Source organism: Podarcis gaigeae (genome assembly GCF_964106915.1).
Source record: "Podarcis gaigeae genome assembly, chromosome: 3".
Classification (NCBI taxonomy): Eukaryota; Metazoa; Chordata; class Lepidosauria; order Squamata; family Lacertidae; genus Podarcis; species Podarcis gaigeae.
In genome coordinates, this window is record NC_139680.1 from 13,634,593 (window position 1) to 13,651,331 (window position 16,739).

The 16,739-nt window shown below is 43.8% G+C and overlaps 2 protein-coding genes across 7 annotated transcripts in view; one reads left to right on the plus strand and one right to left on the minus strand.

Moving 5' to 3' along the window:
• Positions 1-16,739, plus strand: part of PLCB4 (phospholipase C beta 4) — a 665,275-nt gene that overhangs the window by 306,483 nt on the left and 342,053 nt on the right. The window contains exon 38 of the transcript XR_014561903.1: positions 12,672-13,038. The gene's annotated coding sequence lies outside the window, so the exon portion shown is untranslated. The remainder of the gene's footprint in view (positions 1-12,671; positions 13,039-16,739) is intronic.
• Positions 1-16,739, minus strand: part of PAK5 (p21 (RAC1) activated kinase 5) — a 264,301-nt gene that overhangs the window by 206,975 nt on the left and 40,587 nt on the right. For 2 of the 6 annotated variants that reach the window (XR_014561916.1, XM_083730252.1), the window contains exon 1: positions 4,422-4,524. The exons of the other annotated variants lie outside the window; for them this stretch is intronic. Coding sequence is in view for 1 of the 2 variants with exons in the window: in XM_083730252.1 (XP_083586378.1) it covers positions 4,422-4,472 (51 nt within the window). In the remaining variant the exon portion in view is untranslated. Of the gene's footprint in view, positions 1-4,421; positions 4,525-16,739 lie in introns of those variants that run through there. 6 annotated transcript variants of the gene reach the window in all.

Here is a 16,739-nt window from a genome sequence, read left to right on the forward strand (position 1 = left end):
TACAGTAAAATATCACACGTTAAAAACTTCCCTGAACAGGGCTGCCTTAAGATGTCTTCTGAATGTCAGGTAGTTGTTTATCGCTTTGACATCTGCTGGAAGGGCGTTCCACAGGGTGGGCGCCACTACCGAGAAGGCCCTCTGCCTGGTTCCCTGTAGCTTCGCTTCTCGCAATGAGGGAACCGCCAGAAGGCCCTCGGCGCTGGACCTCAGCGTCCGGGCAGAATGATGGGGGTGGAGACGCTCCTTCAGGTATACTGGACCGAGGCCGTTTAGGGCTTTAAAGGTCAGCACCAACACTTTGAATTGTGCTCGGAAACATACTGGGAGCCAATGTAGGTCTTTCAAGACCGGTGTTATATGGTCTCGGCGGCCGCTCCCAGTCACCAGTCTAGCTGCCGCATTCTGGATTAGTTGTAGTTTCCGAGTCACCTTCAAAGGTAGCCCCACGTACAGTTGCTGAGCCAGTTAAGTAAATTACCATTTTCCTCTGATCTGTATTAGAAGAGGAAATGTTGTCAATGATACTGACGTGTCAAGGACAGAGATGGTGGTGACTTATCAGGGGAGAAAGATGGGTGAGAGGAGTAATGAATACATGTTTGCAGTTGCCTAAGGGAAAAATCTGAACCAAAAGTCTGAAATTTATTTCTACATTAATGAAATGTATTAGCATTAATTGAGCCTTTCTCTAATTGGAACGAAGATCTTATAGTTGCAGCAGAAGTGTGAAATCAATTTGCCCCACATTCAAGCTGTTAAAAAAAAGTCTTGAAAATTTACTCAGACTGCATCTTCTCTATTAATGATGCCCAGCTGATGAAAATTGACAGAGCACCACTGAAATCACTGGTTTTATATCAGCAGAGGACCCTGATGCTATGTGTTCTGGATAATTTACAAAATTGCAGCCGAAAGGTTCGCACAATGCTGTTCGGTTTCAATGGTCCTCTAACGTCAAGCCAAGATGTTCATCTTGCAAAATGTCCAGTATGCTCAGCTGCATCTCTCCTAGAGTGCCAATCGTAATTAAGCACCATTTCTTAAATATCCAAGAAATGAATGCTGCCTGTAATTATAGAGTGATGCTAACAAAGAATATGTGGATCAAGGGGCAGAAGAAGTATAAAAATCATCTGGATCTGGCATCATCCTATGTACACAACAGTCTCCATAATCCTGATTGCAGTATACTATGAGCAACACAGTCGGTGTCGCCTGCAACATTTCAAGGATTCAAGTCATGTCGAAGTGAGACAAAATACCATGGTTGTTTTTTTCATAGAAACATAGTGAGCAGAGCAAATTCCCATTTCTTTGGTCAGTGGGACTTTTCACAAGGCAGCACAGAATGTTTTGAAGCATACAGCAAGGTTCATGGAGGTATCTCTCAAGTCTTTCCAGAGGTCATAGGGCAAATCTGTACCGTACATGTAAAGCACGTGCAAAGAATCCTGGGAAGTGTAGTTTTTCCTCAAGTGAGATTTCTAACAACCTTAACAAGCTACAGTTTCCCAGGATTTGCCGGGAGAAGCCATGTGCTTTACATGTGCTTCAAATCTATGGTGTGAACCTGCCCATATTGATGCAGCCAGTTCAACGTTTTGTGCTACATGGTGCACAGCTTAAACAATGCAATTGAATTAGTCTTCTAGGATGGCCCATGCTGGTGTGTGTGCCTCTGCCAATCCCACTTCTAAAACACACACACACAAACACACACACAATTGTGTATGGAGCAAAATTAGAAAACTGTAACACTGGTGCTTCCAGACTCTCTCTATTTTTGGGTGCGATTCAATTCCGCAAACCAACAAATCCAAGCTGTGCAATTATAGTTGATTGGGAGGTCTTGTGCAACATACCCACTTCCCCTAAATACTGGTCTTTCTATGATAAGGAAAGTATTATGGGAATGGACTGGGAAGGGTGGTGCAACTTGTATCTTGCACGACTCACCTAATCTCCCTGCATACAAATCAGAACACATGCTCCTTAAATAGCCAGTGGTCATCTAACCATTCTGCAAAGCAACTCAGGATGATAGCTCAACAAACAGGTTGTTTGGAAGTGCCTGTTATCTCTTCTACAAACGAACTGCTTTGCAAAGTTAGTTGCTTTGCTAAACATAGTTTGCATGTTTTCCAGACCAGCATCTACTTTGCATTTTTTAAAAACAAAACAGTTGCAGCTTTGTCTTGTGTAAAATTATCACAGTGAGCGATCTAGTAATATAAGCCTCCCAGAAATCCTTTAAGTTAAAGGTATAAAAAGGGGGGGACCCCTGGACGGTTAAGTCCAGTCAAAGGCAACTATAGGGTTGCAGCACTCATCTCACATTTTGGCTGAGGGAGCTGGTGTTTGTCCACAGTCAGCTTTCTGGGTCATGTGGCCAGCAGAACTAAACCACTTCTGGCACAACGGGATACCGTGATGGAAGCCAGAGCACAAGGAAATGCCGTTTACATTCCCACCACAGTGGTACCTATTTATCTACTTGCACTGGTGTGCTTTCGAACTGCTAGATTGGCAGGAGCTGGGACAGAGCAACAGGAGCTCACCCCGTTGTGCGGATTTGAACCACCAACCTTCTGATCAGCAAGCCCAAGAGGCTCAGTGGTTTAGACCACAGCGCCACCCACGTCCCAGGGATGATAGGAGTTGTAGTCCAACACCCTTTGGATGGCACCATGTTAGCTATCCCTGTTGACTTGGAGCAGCATTCAAACCTTCTGATTGGTATGCCCAAGAGTTTCAGTCATTTAGACCACAGCACCACCCACATCCCTAATCCTTTAAGAGCATATGTCTAACCTGGAGGAGAGAAGATATGATAGTCATATTCAAATATCTAATGGATTGTCACATGGAAGTTGGAGGAAGCTTGTTTTCTCCTGATCCAGAGGACAGGACCCAAACCAATGTGTTCAGGTTTCAAGAAGAAGAAGAAGAAGAGTTTGGATTTGATATCCCGCTTTATCACTACCCGAAGGAGTCTCAAAGTGGCTAACATTCTCCTTTTCCTTCCTCCCCCACAACAAACACTCTGTGAGGTGAGTGGGGCTGAGAGACTTCAGAGAAGTGTGACTAGCCCAAGGTCACCCAGCAGCTGCATGTGGAGGAGCAGAGATGCGAACCTGGTTCCCCAGATTACGAGACTACCAATCTTAACCACTACACCACACTGGCTCTCTCAAGAAAGGGGATTCCAACTAATCATCCAGAAGACCTTTCTGACAGTAAGAGCTGTTTGGCAGTAGAACGGACTCCCCTGGGAGGTTGTGGACTCTCCTTCCTTGGAGGCTTTTAAGCAGAGGTTGGACGGCCGTTTGTCAGGGATGTGTCAGCTGAGATTTGAGTATTGCAGAAGGTTAATTGAACTAGATGACAGCAGGGTCCCTTGCAACTCTACAATTCTATGATACACTTGCAACAGGGAAAGTTACCTATGTTGCAGGAATTTATATATAGGTGTTTTTTTTTGGGGGGGGGTTGCGCCTCCAGCAGATATCATACACATGCAGCCCACTTCCAAAATTGCTGCACAATACAAAATGTATCAATTCACTGATGTGTGTGTGTGTGTACTGGCTCACTGGGAAAACTTCAGAAATCCATATAGACATGTGAGCCCAGCTACTCAGCAGCCCCTCTGCCTAATTCCTGGCATCCTGATACCTGAGCGCCAGACAGGTAGCCATTCCAGTAATAACAAACCCAGATGAAGACAAAAGGGTGTGATTAACTTGGCTGGGAAACAGGGGAAAGTAAATATCTCTTTTGTTACACTTGATGGGTGCTTGGTGGAAGACAAGGGGAACCATGGTGCAGGGTCCAGGATGCTCAGACTACTGCCACCAGACCTCCCCTTTCATGATGTATTAGTGATGTAGTTGGGGGGGTGTAACATGGGGATTAGCAGCTAATACAAGTTTGGGTTCTCTTTTGTTCAGGGCTTCCATCTTGTTTCACCTTGTGGCAGGTGGGAGTCCTGTCGGGACAGACTTCAATAAAAACCAAGCCTACTGGCTGCTGTTTTGCTCTTCTATTCCTGGCTGGTGTCTTTGTTTTTTTGTCCAAGGGAGCCCTCAGATTTCTCCATTAACACCTGTAAGCCTTTCAGGAATTATTCTAGACTACAGTCTTAAAGAGGACAAAGAAAGCAGCTGGCCACAACCTTTACTTTTTACTATCTGGGAAGCCTTGCTTGTTAAGCAGGAGGAAAGACTGATGTCCCCTGCTCAAGCAAAAAAAAAAAAATGCAAGACCAGCTCTCACTTGCCTTAACGTAGCAAGCACACCAGACCCTTGAATACTGCTGAATGTGAGAAATTAATTAATCTACAGACAAGACATCAAATGCAAGCCAATACAGATTTGTGCATAAGAACTGCTGATTTTTGTTTGTTTGTTTCACTCACCTCCCAAAGAGCAGCAGCATCCAAGCACAGAACAATCTGGGGGGCAACCATTTCTGAACATCTCCTGCTTCCAAGTATCCTCTCTGTGGCCTCTGCTCAATACACCAGATGAATGCTACAGGCTCTAATTTTCCTCCCCTTCATCTGCTTTAAGGTTGCTGACTGCTCAGCATGAGATAAGCACAGAACAATGATACAAACTTGCCTGGTCCCTGCTGCAAATATTGTCCTTCGTTGGAGTTGAGAGATGTTGATGTCAAAGCATTTTGCACTAAATGTTCACTGGTAGCTGATGAATCTAGGTCCTGGTTTCAGCTACCAGTGAACATTTAGTGTCAAATGGGATCTAGGCAGTGTAACCTTTGGCATTAAAGTTTATTGTATTCAGGAATGGCAAAACTTAATGGGGGGGGGGGACTACATACAATGAAGATCAGCTTACGTAATAACACAAACTGATGGTAGAGGAGGTGGAGAACTGTTCAGACAGACAGGTTTTTTTTAATAAAAATTCAACTGCTATGATCATTGTCACAGGTTGCACTTGTGTTTTTTTTTTTTTTGGTGACTGTTAATTAGTGGGGCATTCAGTAAACTCAGTGCATTGAATGAACTAATTCAGATTTACTGATTTGCTGTATTGATTGAAAAATCTCCAAATTACACCTGAAAATAGTTCCTGTAAAGAGGAAAGGGGGACCCATGTGTGTCACCTTTAGTTCCTTGGGGGAAAACATATGATATAAATGCAATAATAAATAAACAAACAAATAAAATGAATTAAATTCATTTTGCAGTGGAAATTTGTGCTGGGCAATTTTCACTTCAATTTTAATTCATTTCCATACTTTTAATATATATATAGGAGTTTCATTGCACTTTATGTTTGATTGTGGCCATTGCATTGTCTATTTTTTACTTATCTGAAAAGTGATGCTGCTGGCTAGCTTAATAAACACAGAGCAGGTTAGCTATCGGACAAGAGGTGCCTCACTACATCTAATGGTAGAGCTGGTCTTGGCATAAATCTTCAGGCATCATGGTTTCACCATTCCTGCCACATATAGACAGTTACATCCATATTGCGTATTATGATCCCAGTTGAATGAGATGCAATGAAACCGGTCTCTATTATATAAATTCATGCCGCCTGCAATTTAGGCTTTCCAAGCTTCATTTTATCTCCAAAGGTTTGCCTACATATATTAAGTAGTCAGAAGAATCTCCTGAGTTTCTAATTGTGCACACTAATTTCATTGTATTTTGAAGCTCTATATCATGGGTAGGCAAACTAAGGCCCGGGGGCCGGATCCAGCCCAATCGCTTTCTAAATCAGGCCCATGGTCCGGGAATCAGCATATTTATACATGGGTAGAATGTGTCGTTTTATTTAAAATGCATCTCTGGGTTATTTGTGGGGCCTGCATATTTATACATGAGTAGATCGTGTGCTTTTATTTAAAATGCATCTCTGGGCAGTGGTGTAGCGTGGGTTGTCGGCACCTGGGGCAAGACAAGTAATTTGTGCCCCCTAACCCGTGGATTTGTGCCCCCTAACCCGTGGATTTGCGCCCCCTAACCCATGGATTTGCGCCCCCTAACCCTAACCCTAACCCCCAGATGTTGCGCCCGGTGCGGCCGCCCCCCCCTGCACTCCCCACGCTACGCCACTGTCTCTGGGTTATTTGTGGGGCATAGGAATTTGTTCTCCCCCCCCAAAAAAATACAGTCCAGTCCCCCACAAGGTCTGAGGGACAGTGGACTGGCCCCCTGCTGGTCTATATTCTGTCTGCTAAAACATTTTTCGCCTTCCTGGTTGATGAGATCAGCAACAAAGCCCACACTTGCTTTTGGCCCCAACTGACCATGAAAAAGTTAACACAGCTGCAGCAAAGGCACATCTAATTGAAAATCGGGGCACATTGAAAAGTGAGCAGCATTAGTATAACTGTTCCTCACTGTTACACAGCAGCTCCCATCAATCCACAACTATCTCTTTCTGTACTCTGATGAGCTGCTATCTGCCCTTGAGAGTATCTTAACTTTTTATTCATTCAGACTGTGACTCTTACAAACAAATAGAAAAGATACTTCACCGTACAAATATCGTACAGAAAGGCAAACACTGAAATAACTATCTACCAGAAGGGCTCATTCGCACTTATGCTTGCCCTGTACTGCTTAGCTCTAAATTGAGCGAACATCAATCCAGAAAAAAAAACACACCAAATTGTCATTTGCTCCAATTGAGGTTTTCTCCAGGGGAAAGCTACAGGACATGAAGAAGGGCGGATAAGCCCCAAGTCTTGCTAAAGAATAAATAAAATGTTTGGCATCCATTAGCAGCCACGTGTCCTAGCACCTGGGGCTTTCAACATTCAAAGGAGGACCCCAAGGAAGATGTTGAAGTGCTGAGGGCTCTACTCAACAGAGAATCCTTCCTTGCTTTCTCCTACCTCTTCTCTGCTGCAGGATGTGGCCCTGCCATTGTCTTATGATTTAGGTTATCTCCATTTCCCATTTTCCAATCTTAATTTCAGTTCTCCAAATTTCCACATTGAAATATACTCGGAGTTGAGAGTGGATTTCATGTTCTTTATGCAGCTCATAGTGGTGAGGAGGAATAGAAGTTCCTCCAGAAGGTCTGGTTTATATACATTATTTACACAATGGACCCCATGTGATTGGCTAATTCTGGGATTCTCCTGTAGGCCAATCAGGTTGCAGATTCATTTCCACCTGGAGCTGGATTGGGTGGCTCCTGTGGACCAATCAGACTGCTGCATTCTGAATCCTATTGTTCTAGCACCAATCAGACTGCTGCCTTTTGGATCCTATTCAACTCAGTACATAACACACATCAATTAGCAATTTATTTATTTAAAAAGAAACCCTCTCTCTGTTTTTGCTTTTATTTCTATCAGTTTCTTTTATCTTCCTGTATTATGAAAAAAAAACTTTTTAAAAATAGAAATGGTTGCAGAAATTCATTGACGTGTCAGTGCGAATTTATGCTAATATACACGTGTTTGTATGGACTTTTTTTTTTTGCAGAGCATATTTTAGGTGTCAGGAAGAAGCAAAAACTTTCCTCCCCCACTCCGCCCCCGGGCAATTGGCCCTTGATTTGAAGCGGCTCTGATATTTGCGATGTCTTTTAGTGGGACAGGATCTGTAAGACCTGTCTTTTATCTGTACAGATGTATTTTAGGCTTTTATTGGTTACATTTGTTATACAGTGGTACCTTGGGTTAAGTACTTAATTCGTTCCGGAGGTCTGTTCTTAACCTGAAACTGTTCTTAACCTGAAGACCACTTTAGCTAATGGGGGCCTCCTGCTGCTGCCGGAGCACGATTTCTGTTCTCATCCTGAAGCAAAGTTCTTAACCTGAAGCACTATTTCTGGCTTAGTGGAGTGTGTAACCTGAACCGTATGGAACCTGAAGCGTATGTAACCCGAGGTACCACTGTAATTGGTTTTAGCCTTTTTACTGGCTTTGTTAGTCATTTTGGATTACTTTTGTGAGGAAAGCAACTAATAAATATATTAAACAAATACATCTAGAAATAGGTATTTGTACTCAATAGGACTTACTTGTAAGCAGACCTGTGCAGGATTCTCCTGTTAGCCTTCCTTTCAACAGATCATTCAGCAGTCCAATGATATGTCATTTTATGTGCCATGCTTTCGGTGCATCAAAACTGTACTGATGTAAAGTTCTGACAATGCTTCTGTCTACCAGCTCTGATTGTTCCAATTATTCCTTGCACCAGTGTTCCATCATTCTATATCTAAATATATTAATTAGATGCTTATACATTGCTTATGTTGCAAATATTTGCGTTTTCAATTCCCGTGAGCTTTCACGTTTCACTCTTTGCACTCCTCCCATTTGGAAAATGCCTTTAAATATTCATTCTTGCCACCATTTCTCAGACAATATGCACTTTAGTTTTCAATGCAGTGCTATGCTGAAGGATGCTACTATTAAAAGCTTGGGAGAACATGCAGCAATTTGCTTTGAAATATTGCAAAGGAGCTTCTCATGGTGAATAACTACCTGAAGAATGAACCCTGAAAGATGCTAAAGAATTGCCCTCTTTTGTCTTCTTCTAAGACAAAGACTCGGTAATTTATAGCATTGTATGATTTTTATAGTTTTATTAAGCCAGTAGGATATCAGTCACTATGTGCATACAAGGGAGACAAAAGAAAGTTATTTGCATAGCACTCAGGATGGAAGAAACATTTGGGTGGGAAAGAGCAGAAAACAGATGAATAAGTTGTGGTCCTCCTGATTTTGTTGGACGACAAATCCCATCTTCCTTGATCTTTGGTCATGCTGGCTAGGGCTGATAGGAACTGGAGTAGATTGACTGCATTGCATAGGTAAATAGGTAAATGACCCCGGACGGTTAAGTCCAGTCAAAGGTGACTATGGGGTGTGGCACTCATCTCACTTCAGGCCAAGGGAGCCAGTGTTCGTCCACAGACAGCTTTCTGGGTCATGTGGCCAGCATGACTAAACCGCTTCTGGCACAATGGGACACCATGACGGAAGCCAGAGTGCACAGAAACGCTGTTTACCTTCCCAGTGCAGTGGTACCTATTTATCTACTTGCACTGGTGTGCTTTCGAGCTGCTAGGTTGGCAGAAGCTGGGACAGAGCAACAGGAGCTCACCCCATTGCGGGGAGTGGAACTGCCAACCTTGTGATCAGCAAGCCCAAGAGGCTCAGTGGCTTAGACCACAGCGCCACCTGCTCCCTTGCATCATGTGGATACCCCATAAAAAGTAGGTGAATAAACTATAGCTGTTTGAGAGTGCAGGCCTGATCTGAAAGTTCCCTTAAAACTGGTAAATGTGCACACAACTGGGTTGTTTTTTGTTTCTGTTTTACTTGGTTTGCCATTTCGAAACATCTTACAAGGCTTCTAGTATCAGTAGCTGAATGTTTAATTCCCTGTTTCAATTTAATTAAATCTTTCAGTCAATTGTTGGCAGACTCTGCAGGGGAGAGGTATTAAGAGACCCCGAACTACTAATTGCAACATCTCACTTTCCGTGGCAGTTCTCTAGCAGACCACATTGCCAGGCTGTCAACCACAAAGAGGCAAATATTCTGTATTTTCACAGTGCATGTCTTCTCTAAGCAGATGCTCCCAGCACCCGGCAGCTGAGAAGCAAACTCTTTAAACAGTAAGCACTTACGCAACCCACTGAATCCTGGTAACTATACAGAAAGATAAGGAATGGGAAGGGGTGCTCTGGAGGAGTTAGAGATGTTTTGACAGCAAGTTCCCCTCACCAGCTGCAGCTCTGCCTGTACTATCTGGAAGACTATATATTCTCAAATTTTGGCCCCAAAATAGTGATTTCTGGAGGCAGAAATACCACCCCCTGCAAAAACAACAACCCACTTGTGGATATTCTCCAAGATCTATTTATTTACATTCTGTCCTGTGTCTCCCTGCCCCCCGCCCCCAATAGTGCTGCTTCAATGCTATTTTTCTCATTGGATACTGTTTGTTTCACCTTCCTGGATTCATCACAGAGGTTTGTCCCATGGAGTCTCATTCCTGCCTTACCTCAAGCTGTTTTTCTTTTTATATATATATAGAATATTTATTAAGATTTTTTATAGTATTACAATAAAAAAATGAAAAAATAACAAAAATACGAAATAAAAATAGTTAAAAACACACAGATTTTCCATTGCTAATTTTCCTTTAGCTTGTTTCCTGGACCTCCTCATACCTCCCTTTTTTGTATTCCACTTCAAATTGTTGGTTCAGCAAATCCTTACCATCAAGCTGTTTTTCACAAGTCAGTCCTGGCAGTGTGGGACTTTCAGAATGTCGAAATATCAGAAGCCTTGGCTGGGCTGGGATATGCTTGTTGGTAGTAACTTCTTTAGGATGATGAGGTAACCAAATATGAGGGTGCAAGCAAATTCTTGCAACTCATGCCTGCTTAATTGTGGTGTGTTCTGTGAAATGCTAAATGTAGGACGACCTAGTTTTTAGGGGGGGGGAATAAAGAAAAAAAATTATTTAACCCCACCCCCAGCCCCAAAGAGCAAAGAAGGCAAGACAGCGAGTGGGATCCATCCCGCTCGCTGTCTTGGCTTCCTCTTTAGCCACACGAAACCTCTCCAGCCGGGAGAGGCTGCGCGCGGCTTCGTTTTTAGCCATGGGGCTGGAGCGGGGGAAGCCCGAGCTTCTCCCAACCCCAGCCCCCAGAACAGGCTGCTATCCGCAAGCCTTTGGAGCCCGGCAAGAACTCCCACTGTACTCAGAAGGCTTGCGGATAGCTACCTGAAGCCTGGAGAGTGAGAGGGGTCGGTGCGCACCGACCCCTCTTGCTCTCCAGGCTTCAGCAAAAGCTTGCATTCGCTCCATAGGATGCACACACATTTCCCCTTCATTTTTGGAGGGGAAAAAGTGTGCCCTATCGAGCGAAAAATAAGGTATGTACGCACTTCTCCATAGCAATATATGAAGAGCCACAGGTTCCTTACTCCGTTCTGAAAATAGAGTACTAAAAACAATAATAAGCACCTCTGCTGGGTCAGACCACTGGCCCATATAGTCCCCGATCCTGTTCTCACATTGGCCAACCAGATGTCTTCAGGAAACTAGCACAGGAGCTCCCTTCTCCCGTCACATGGTTTTCAACAACTGGTACTTGGAAGCATTATACTACTTCCAACTGTGGAGCAGCACATGGGTGGGTATGTCTGTGCTATGTACCCAATCAGATATGGCTCTGTGATGCCATCACTTAAGGCAAATGAAGCCATTGAAAGATAAAGAGATGGGGGCCCTTTCCGTGCTTATCATTTATAGTTTAGGGAAGCTTTTAATGTTTAATAGGTTATTGTATTTTAATATTCGGTTGGAAGCCGCCCAGAGTGGCTGGGGAAACCCAGCTAGATGAGTAGGGTATAAATAATATATTATTATTATTATTATTATTATTATTATTATTATTATTATTATTATTATTATTATCAGACATGTGCTGTTTGTTCTTTCAATGTGTTCTTTCTTACAGTAGAAAAAAAATCTGAGAACTAGTTCAACAGCAGTCCTAGTTCTGGCACAAGTGTTTCACAGCCCCTTGCTAGGCATACCTTCGTGACGCAGGTGGCGCTGTGGTCTAAACCACTGAGCCTCTTGGGCTCAGTGGTCAGAAGGTCAGCGGTTCGAATCCCCATGACGGGGTGAGCTCCTGTTGCTCTCTGTGCTCTCTCTGTGCGCTCTGTTTTCTGTCACGGTGTTCCATTGCACCAGAAGTGGTTTAGTCATGCTGGCCACATGACTGTCTGTGGACAAATGCCGGCTCCCTTGGCCTGAAAGCAAGATGAGCGCCACAACTGCATAGTCGCCTTTGATTGAAGTTAACCATCCAGGGCAGGGGTCGTTTACCTTTTTATCTTTTCCTGATGTTTTTAAGAGTGAGCCTGCAGCTGAGTGTCTGCAGCAGTAACATGCCACTGCTTTTAGGATGTGTGTACATGTTTCTCCTTTCCACCCTAATGGCAGGTTGTCCCTGAACTGGTAATCATTTCATAGCCATAGTCAGAGCCCTTACATGCACTCAAGTTCTTCCGACCAGTAAGTGTTGGAGTTTTGAGCATGCACACAGGAATAGCCATTCTACAGCTATTTAACTTATTCAGTGCCTAGTATTCTAGAGGACACGGGTGGCGCTGTGGGTAAAACCTCAGTGCCTAGGACTTGCTGATCGTATGGTCCGCGGTTCGAATCCCTGCGGCAGGGTGAGCTCCCATCTTTCGGTCCCAGCTCCTGCCCACCTAGCAGTTCGAAAGCACCCCTAAGTGCAAGTAGATAAATAGGTACCGCTTTATAGCAGGAAGGTAAACGTCGTTTCTGTGTGCTGCGCTGGTGCAGGCTCGCCAGAGCAGCTTCGTCACGCTGGCCACGTGACCCAGAAGTGTCTCCAGACAGTGCTGGCTCCCGGCTTCTTAAGTGAGATGAGCACACAACCCTAGAGTCGGACACGACTGGCCCGTACGGGCAGGGGTACCTTTACCTTTATTCTAGAGTACTGACCACGTGGGATTATGGAGAACCTGATTATGGTAACAAATGTTTGTTTTGCAGCTAATCACTGTCACCCTAAGCTGGACATGGACTCTGCACCATCATCTCTATCTGCCATATCTCACTTCCGAACAGAGATGACAAACTGACAGTCAGTCAGAGAGAGGTGGGTTGGAACAGGCGTCTCCCAAACCATGCCCACCAACCCACACAAGATGCTTGTCCACATGCCACACAACTGAAAATATTGATGGTCCGTTCAAGTTCTTTAAAAAAAAAGTGTGATTTCTTACAGTAGAAAAAACAACAACGGGTTTTTGAATACAGTGGTACCTTCGTTCTCAAACGCCTTGGTACTCAAACACCTTGGTTCCCAAACGCTTAAAACCCAGAAGTAAGGGTTCCAGTTTTCAAACGTGTCTTGGAAGCCAAATGTCTGGTGCATCTGTCGGCTATTGTTTGTGGGGCACCTGCACCAAACAGAAGCTGCGCCTTGGTTTTCGAACATTTCGGAAGTCAAACAGACTTCCAGAACTGATTAAGTTTGGCGCTTTTGTTTTTGCTATTTATTTTGCATCTTTATTTCTGAGGCTTTTTTTGGTTAATTTGTTTTTGTGACTGTGTGGAACCCACTTCAGCTACTGATTGATTGATTGTGTGACTGAGGAAATGGATAAAAGCCCCTCATCCAAACAATGACCATCATCAGTGCAGGTAAGAAAAAAAAATCTGAATTTAACTTTTATCATCTACAATACTGTCTTATCTATTTTATAGTACAGTACATTGATTATTGCTTTCATTTTATGGATCAATGGTCTCATTAGATAGTAAATTTCATGTTAAATTGCTGTTTTATGGGTTGTTTTTAAAAGTCTGAAATGGATTAATCCATTTTGCATTACTTTCTATGGCAAAGCGCACCTTGGTTTTGGAATGCTTTGGTTTTTGAACAGACTTCCGGAACGGATTAACCCAGGTACCACTGCACGTTATTCCCGAATACTAGCTGAATGGTGCTGACGTTGCATGACAATGCGTCAGAAAATCTGAAAAACTGTTTTGCTATAAGTGGAAATTTTGGGAAGACAGAGAGAGAGAGAAAGAGAAATATATGAAAGCAATGTAAATGGACAGGTGCACATTGTCATAAGTGGTGCAGAAAAATCATCAAAAGAAGGAGTTGTTGTTCAACCCTTCTGAAGATGTTCATCAAAGCCAGCGAGTCACTTTGGCTCAGCAACAGCTAATACCACCTATTTTTAAAATAGTGAGCAAAATGAGTTCATTCATCATGTGCTGTGTGGGAGTGCATTGTAATTCCTACGATCCATCTCCCCGCCCCCAAACTACCTAGGATGTCAAGCTATCCCCTTTCTCAAGAATTATATCAGCTTTATAAACCTTGTTCTCGCCATCAAAAGCTATGTTCCAGCACACACTTTCTGTAAATGCATATTCAGATGAATTGGGACAAGTCATTTGCCCTAAAATGTACCTAAGCTGCAATCTTATTCACACTTACCTGGGAGTCTGTCCTATCAATTTTGGTGGGACTTGCTTCTGCATAGACATAGTCAGGACTGTGCCGCTAAGCTAACAGTAAGATTAAATATCGGGTGCAAATGTAAGCCTGAGATTAGAGAGATAAAATTTTCCCATTTTCATTTTTCACTTTCTTGGCTGAGATATAATCTATTTCCTTCGCAGAAATATATTGGGTGTCCTCGAATCATAAACAATATTATATAATTGTCTGCATTTGACAATCTCTGATCAGAAAAGCCTCGCTCCAACCTTGCAATTGAGTCAGAGCTTGCTCTCCTGATAGGGCATTTAGAGGAGTGGTTATGAAACACGCCTGCACCAAACCAATTTTCTGATGGAGCGCAAATGTAATTTCCTGAACAGCCAATTTCGGGGGCTTCAGACACAGAAATGCGTTTGATACCCCTGTACAAAACAGAGAGGTATTGAAAAGTAGATATTAAGGCACTTGTGTGTTTTGTTTAAAAAAACATTTGGTTTTGATTTGATTTCTCAGGTGCCGGTTTTAATTTGCTGTTTTGCAAGCTGGGAATATTGTTACTAAAGCCCATGTTAATGAATTCCCAAAAAGTGAATTGCTTCACTTTCTGTCCATGGTAAACTGGAGCTGTCAGATGCTACCATTTGGAACACAGGAATTGAAAAGTCAAAGCTATTTCCTTGTTCTTTTGATTGATTTATTGACTGCCCTGAGAAATACAGCCTCTTAGACAAGAAGAGTGATATGTGACACAAGGCTAATAGGAAAGGCAGGAACAAAGAGTTTTCCTCCTTGTTTGCAACTTATCAGCTGGTTCAATTCAGCTGCAATATGCTGGGGTATTTGGGTTTTGGTGTTTTCTCCCCCACTCAGAAAAGCCCTAGAGCTTCTCTATGCTTAGTGTGGCACCCTGCCTCTTAAAAAAGAGTGCTCCCAGCAAACACTCCAGCAATTACCGTATTTTCCGGCGTATAAGACGACTGGGCGTATAAGATGACCCTCAACTTTTCCAGTTAAAATATAGAGTTTGGGATATACTCGCCGTATAAGACTACTGTTATGTACTGAAGTTCTCACCCTGGGCCAGCAGGGGGATACTGTAGATAGTTCAGGTCCACATATGCAAATAAGCGATCAAAAGTGACGTTCAGTGATTGGATAGTTACAGAAAATGGTTACTGTTGCGTTCTAGTGGAGCTCTATATAAGCAGGCTGGCTGAACCCTTCAGTTCAGTTCTGTTCTGGCCTGTGAATAAACAAGAGCTGTTTGAAGAATCTCTGTGTCGTCTGATATGTTCACCCACAACTTAACAACTACCCCTCTTCCAACGCACACCAAATAAAAAACAAAAAAACCAGTCTCCAGTACAGCTCGGAAATCCGCTCCACTTCCCAGTGGCCCGGGGTGTGCTTAATGCTGTTGATGGTTCCCTGGCTTTGTGTGAGCCTTTCCTTTTCTTTTACTGCGGGGGCTGCTTGGGCTGAGGCAGTGGCCACGTGTCTAGTTGCTGGGGCAACGCGAGACCGTCATTTTGGACCACATGGTCTACTACCACGAGCGGTTAGGGTCATTCTGTTGCTGGTGACTGGGGGGGGGGGGACTTCTGCGGCCAATTTTCAAGCGTATTTCTGCTTCATCTAGAGAGCTTGGTGTCCTCTGATTTAATTTGCTGTCCTTTGGTGGGGAGTTGCTGCAGGAGCTGCTGCTGTAGCTGGCATATAAGACAACCCCCTGACTTTTGAGAAGATTTTCCTGGGTTAAAAAGTAGTCTTATACGCCAGAAAACACAGTAATTCTGCTATAGAAGGGTGCAGGATTATGTCTTGCTTGAAAAGCCAGTAAACTCAACAGAGAGAAAAAGAACATCTCATATTGCTTCTGTAAGTTAGACGTTTACTCCTTGTGTATGGTGGTATGTTGATGGGACGCGGGTGGTGCTGTGGGTTAAACCACAGAGCCTAGGACTTGGCGATCAGAAGGTCGGCGGTTCGAATCCCCGCAACGGGGTGAGCTCCCGTTGCTCGGTCCCAGCTCCTGCCAACCTAGCAGTTCGAAAGCATGTCAAAGTGCAAGTAGATAAATAGGTACCACTCCAGCGGGAAGGTAAACGGTGTTTCTGTGCGCTGCTCTGGTTCACCAGAAGTGGCTTAGTCATGCTGGCCACATGACCCAGAAGCTGTATGCCGGCTCCCTCGGCCAATAAAGCAAGATGAGCGGCGCAACCCCAGAGTCGGCCACAACTGGACCTAATGGTCAGGGGTCCCTTTACCTTTTACCTTTATGGTGGTATATCAGTGAGATATGCAGTGCTTTTTTCTGGGGGTACTCAAGGGCATGCAGTACTGTCACCTTTCTCTCCCCCCCCCCAAGAAAAGCACTGGACAAATGGCAATTGTCTGGAAGTAGAAGCAGCTTGTTGGGTATGGAGGAGTTGCTAAGCCTTTCCCCCTGACCATAGGGTCACTGTTGTTTACTGGAGGGAGAGGACAGGGTGGCAGGGAGGACAGCGTCATGCAAAGTCACAGCTTCTTAGGCAAAAAGAGTCTTATGTGACACAAAGCTAACAGGAAAGGCAAAACCAAGTGTTTTCCTAATTGTCTGCACTTTACCAGCTGGTTCAGCTCAAGTGGAATAATCACAATTTCATAGCTGATTCAGAATTTGAACCCTGCGCTCTTTATGTCCTAGTCCGACGCACTAACCACTACCCCACACTGGG